Below are 6,000 nucleotides of genomic sequence, written 5' to 3' on the forward strand. Positions count from 1 at the left end.
TGGATAGTCAGACCTCATTATGGAGGAACGGCCCAGATGGGATTTGAACACCGATCCTACAGTCTCAACCTGCCATTTCTGGCTTCCTGTGACTTGATTTTCCTGTGGCTGCATAGCGTTGCTGTTTGAGATCTGCCAAGTGAAGACTGGCGATGATGTCGCCCGATCAGGTACTGTTAAACAACCAATAAATGTTGTGCATACCTAAACTATACTCATCAGGACTTTACTGGAGATGGCTAGTACAGTTGTCAGTCAAACTCGAGATTTAGGTCTACTTGATCGAGCCTCTAACCAATTAGGGTGTACCTTGGCTTCGGGTAAGTTGCCTCTTATTGTTGACCTTGTATTAGAAGCTGTGAAAAGAGATCTCGCCATATGGAGCTTCGTTGCAGGAGCTCCTGTGAGTGGATTCGGATCATGAACAGCCGGGATTTAATTTGATAATATGATTTTTATTATTTAGTTCAAATCTAGGCATATCAAAATTTTGAACAGAATTGATGTTTACAAATTGCTATTAAAACACAAATGTGATTAGACTCCCTCTTCTTTGAGTCTACACTCACAAATCTTGAAGAGAGCTGAAGAGGAGCTGAATAGCTGGTCCTTCCTTCCGGGATACGGTCTGAACGAGACTCGATACGCGGTTCTGCTGTGAAGAGGAGATTTCTTACAACAATCAACTGTTCTGCAGAGTTCTCGTTCTTTCCAGAAGCTTTCACCTATATTCTTTTGCCTTCCAGCGATCATCCGCTACGATCAGACATTCCCTGCAGCCTCTGTTAAGTTACACTGTAATCGGTGTTTGGCGGGATTTTGGAAAGCAGCCCATGCCTCACATCTTAAGGTCATCAGAACGCAATCAGCTCCATGCTTTTTTTTTTGCTCCCATTTTCCTTCATTTCCATCCGAGACATATTAACCTACAATCAAAAACTCGCTCCTCTTTAACTTGGCAACCGCCACCTTAAAGAATCTGTGGCGAGGCGCAAAAAAAAAACAAAAGCATCACCTTAAAACACCTCTCCCACTGGATGAACCTCGGCCGGGGTTAATGATCTAATGCGCAGTGCTTCAGGGGAGAACAGGTGTGTGTGTATAAATAGCAGCAACAAACAAAAAAACGGGAAATTAGCAATATAGGGCATGCAAGAATATATCTTAAGATGCTTTTAACTGGTTCTGGTTCGTCACCCTTTCAACCGGTTCTGTGGCGTCGCAAGAAAAAAGCCGTTACCCAGTGCTTGACTACTTATAAAATTAGCGTGCGCAACTGATCAGAACGTTGCGTGAAGATCGTGTGCGGCAAAAGTGTCTTTGCGATTAGCCAGTGTCTTGCAGTGTTAGGTGAGATGATTCTACGTTGGTCGATCGTTGTGTTGCTGGTGTTTTGTTGCAATTTGTGGTTGGTGTCCGGGTTCCTAGAGCCTAGCGTTATCAACAACCTTTCGGAGATGATATCGGAGATGAAGGACATCGACTATGGCAATCCAAAGTTAAGGCAGGTCTACGATTACGTGATTGTTGGTGCTGGTCCGGCTGGATGTGTGGTGGCCAATCGGTTGTCGGAAGATCCAAAAGTGTCGGTGTTGATACTGGAGCTGGGAAGAGGTGAAAGGCCAGCCTTTGCCGAGCCCCCGATGCTTGGCCCGATGCTGATGGGATCGGATTACAGTTTTGGATATGAAACGGAGCGTCAGCACTATGGATGTCTCGGGCTGACCGGGCGCAAGTGTAGCTGGACGCACGGACGGGGCGTCGGAGGATCGTCCATCATTAACAACATCATCTACACGCGTGGTAATCGACGAGACTTTGACAACTGGGCCCGAGCCGGTATGGAGGGCTGGAGTTGGGACGAGGTGCTGCCGTACTACAAAAAAATAGAACAGGCCAACATTAAAGATTTCGCCGAGAACGGAGCGCACGGTAAGACGGGCCGTGTGTCGGTTGAGGATTGCCCGTTCCGGTCGGAGGTCGCAAAAGCGTTCGTTGCGAGTGCAGCCGGCAAGGGCTACCCGTACCTGGACTATAACGCTGGAGACAATCTCGGTGTGTCGTTCCTTCAGGCACACTCGAAGCGTGGACATCGAGTGACGGCAGGAACTGCCTACTTGAAAGACGTAAAGCACCGTCCGAACCTGCACATCTCGACACGCTCGTGGGCGACGGAGATTCTCTTCAAGGAAGGTAAGGCGGCGGGAGAAGGTACTTGGAGAAGGTGATTTTTGTCTCATTTCTCTGTCCACCAGATAATAAGGAAGCTACTGGTGTAAGGTTTACCAAGAACAAGCGCTACCACACGGTGAGAGCTAGAAGGGAGGTGATCCTTTCGGCGGGTGCATTCGAAACGCCGAAACTGCTCATGAACTCCGGTATTGGTCCAGCGGCGGATTTGAAGCGGCATGGCATTCGCGTCCGTCAGGATCTCCCGGTAGGTCAACGAGTGTACGAGCACGGCGGGCTGTTTGGACCGATCTTCATCATCCGAAACGGGACTCCTCGTGAGCGGAACCTTCTCAGCTTAGAGCAAGTCCTTACGGTGGATGAGATTCTTCGCTTCCGTAATGGAACGGGACCTCTGACATCCAACTCCATCGAGAGCCTGCTGTACGTGAAGTCTCCCTACGCAGCTGATCCTGATCCAGGCATGCCGGATGTGGAGGTGATGCAATCGTTCACTTCGATGAGCTTTGATTCTTCGATCGCGACACGTCTTGCGTACCGGTTGCCCGATTCGCTTGTACGCGAGTACTTTGATCCACTGATCGGTGTGCGTAACTTTATGTTTCTGCCGATGCTGCTAAAACCGCACACGGTGGGTAAGGTGAAGTTGAAGTCCCGCAATCCGTTCCACCATCCCGTGTTTCAGTACCAGTACTTTGAGGACGAACGTGATGTGGAGGCGTTGGTGTACGCGATCAAGGAAGTGTTGCGGATCGCCCAAGCGGAACCACTGCAGCGGTTGGGCATTGAGCTGTACAGCCGGCCAGTTCCTGGCTGTGAGCATGTTCCCTTCAACACGGACGATTACTGGCGTTGCCACGTGAGAACGCTAACGACTACGTTCCAGCATCAGGTGGCTACCTGTCGGATGGGTCCGGTGGGCGATCCTGACGCTGTGGTTGATCCTCGACTGCGTGTTCGTGGCATCCGGAGACTTCGGGTGGTGGATGTGGGCATTATACCTGAACCACCGTCCGCACACACGTGTGCAATGAGCTATCTGATTGGCGAAAAGGGGGCCGATATGATTAAGGAAGATAATCAATAGAGCTGTGGGACACGGCCATTATCGAAAATGATCGGTTCTCACTCAATAAATGAAAATTAGGCAGTAAACTGTGTGCTTTATGAGTTCTTTTTGTCACATAAAAAGCTCGCGGTGGCTAAATTCCCATAAATGGTAGTTCCTCGGTACGAATCGTCTTCACCATGGTTAAGGATGCATAAAACACAGTAAAAAAGGCGACACAAAAATCGTCCGATGTGAATGTGAATTCTAAATTGCCTATGTTCACACCATTAGAACAGCACTGTCTCCGCCCCGGGGTCCGCCAAATACTTCTCCCAAAACTCCACAGCCCCTAAAATCGCCGATCTGCTTCAGCTTCAGCCCCGAAACCTCCGAAGGTCACATTTGTTCTACGCTGTGTGCGACCGTTCGCTTGATCGCTCTTGGGGCGTTCCATTTGTAGTCAGAGCCGTCCGTGCTTGTTTTATGATTTTTTCTTATAAACGGGAAATTTATTGAATCCACCATTCCAGTCACAGTCACCGGGTCCAACCACCACCAACGGGAACGGGCGTTGAAGCTGGTGAAGTGAAACGTTTGAAGAATATCAAAAAAGTACTGACGAACGTTTTTGGGGTTCGGTGTCGGGCTTTCGACACCGACCACCTCGCCCCAGTATGAAGAAATCATTGGACGAGAGGTTCGTCGCTTTGACGAAATTTATTAGCTAATATATTCAAAACCAACACGTCCACAGTGGTGTGTCCGTGTGACGATCGTCAATCAAAACGACTCTGTCGGGTAAGCGGTTCCCACCGTAAAAGGTTCGTCTTGGGAACGACCGACCCGCGGATAGAGCCGTCCGGAAAGGAACTTAATTATTTTGAGGAACTATCGGAGCTTTGAAGCTCCGATTTGACGACGATTATCGGGACGATCGATGCGATTTTTATTGCTATCTAATATTCGGCTGTCCCCGATGGAAGGCTGTCTCCCTGAGGTTGTGTGTTTCGGGCGAAAAACCCCCAAACCAAACGGCTACAATTTCCTACGTTCGGCAATTTCGGTGAGTATCGGAATGGAAGTAGTAAAAATAAAACATAACCATTCGCGGTACCATCGGATCTTTGGGGCGGCGAAAGGAAAGAAAACAAAGCACCTTGAGATGGATACGGACGATAGGAATAGAAGCGAGTGTGTGTGTGAGAGAGTCACCAACCCTGGGAAATCCTGGTCGATAAGCCTGGTTTTCTAATGGATCGTCAATCGTCCGTCATTGTCGGAAGCCTTTCGTCGTCGATAGGTTATGAAGTAACGCTACTCTGCGCGTTTGGGGTAATTAAAATAGAGGAGCGAATTTCCACGAAGCGACTTGGTTAGGGAAGTTCATCCGTGGGAGCGCAACCGTTGATCCAAAGCGGACGTGGGACACCTTTGTGCCGAAAACATTGAGTAAAATGATTACGGCAAAACAGAAAAAAGACAGAAGCATAAAATAGTTTTAACGACAAAAGTATAAAGGCTAGCAACTAGTGACAATTTCCAAATTTCCCTTTTGTTATGGAAATGGAACCATGGGAATGGGGCAGCTGGCTTGCGAGAAGTAGCTAAAGAAGGGCGATCGACCGTTTTGCGAAACTTTACCGTGGAGATAGCTTTAAATTTATCCGGCCTTTTTTTATATTGCCAACTTCCCATTCTCCAAACTGCCAAACGGATGTATGAGGATCTCCATTTTCGTGCCATTGATTTAGCTCCGAGCCACCTCAGGATCACTTTCGGGAAGGAATAAGTTCGGACAGGATTTGGTTGTGTGACGTGCTGAAGAAATTAATCTTATCACTCTTGCACAAAAAGGGAAAATTTATGCATGTTCATTTGCGCCCCTCCGAACGGTTCTCCAATTTTCCTCAAAAAACGTCCTCCTAGTTTGGGTGCAACTTTAGCGTTGGCGATACCGTTCGGGACAGGGCGAGAGCCACGTTGGCTCGGCCTCGGCGAGAAACGGTAGCAGCATGTGCAGTCAACAAGCATGAAATTAAAATTTTGCTGCAATTTTGCCCGAAAAGTTTTGGGCCCCGGACGGCATCCAGCGTGAGGATCTGCGGTGGCCTTGGGAGGGGTTGTTTTTGGGGCGAGGCGAACGAAATGGGATAAGTTTTATTTCGACGAAGACGACACTTTAATTATTACATTCGCAGTCGGCTAAAGTTTGTCCTTCTGCTTCCGTGCCGACGGAGAGACACTGGGAGCGATCATCGGTTCCAGGCTGTTTGCTTTTACAGCACTGACAAAATAATGTGCGCCTGGAAACCGTCGGGATGCAATTGCTCCAGCATCATTCTTCTCGTTTGGAGTGTTTGGATGCATTTTTAACCACCTCCGGTTCGGTGCTTATAATTGTGTGCATTTGATCAGTCAAAATTGAAGCAAAAATCATGGGTTCTTTACCCCAAAATAAAACAAAAAGGATAAGATCCTCCATCACCCGGCATCACCTTGAAGAACCCCTTGAAGCGTTTTCTGTCTACCTTAGAACCACCGAAAGGAAGCTCCAGGAAAAGAGAACAACTCACAAGCGAAAGCGGTGCATGTGTGCACAACTTTCGGTTTCGTTTTGCACTTTGCATCATCACCTGCGTTCGGGGTTCCTGAAGATCGCCCGAAAGCAAAAAAAAAAAAATCCGTCACCCATTATTATGAATATTATAAAATCATTATCGTATCAAATGCTCGGACGCTTGGCATCGCTTTATTTTTCT

General features: G+C 48.0%; 1 protein-coding gene across 1 annotated transcript; it reads left to right on the top strand.

The window, feature by feature from the left end:
* Positions 1-1,333: 1,333 nt before the first annotated feature.
* Positions 1,334-3,277, top strand: LOC118510041 (glucose dehydrogenase [FAD, quinone]-like). Its single transcript, XM_036051429.1, has 2 exons — positions 1,334-2,193; positions 2,256-3,277. Exons 1-2 carry the CDS (start codon positions 1,356-1,358, stop codon positions 3,275-3,277), a joined length of 1,860 nt encoding a protein of 619 aa, XP_035907322.1. The 5' UTR covers positions 1,334-1,355.
* The last annotated feature ends 2,723 nt before the right edge of the window (positions 3,278-6,000 follow it).

Source organism: Anopheles stephensi, chromosome 3 (genome assembly GCF_013141755.1).
Source record: "Anopheles stephensi strain Indian chromosome 3, UCI_ANSTEP_V1.0, whole genome shotgun sequence".
Classification (NCBI taxonomy): domain Eukaryota; kingdom Metazoa; phylum Arthropoda; class Insecta; order Diptera; family Culicidae; genus Anopheles; species Anopheles stephensi.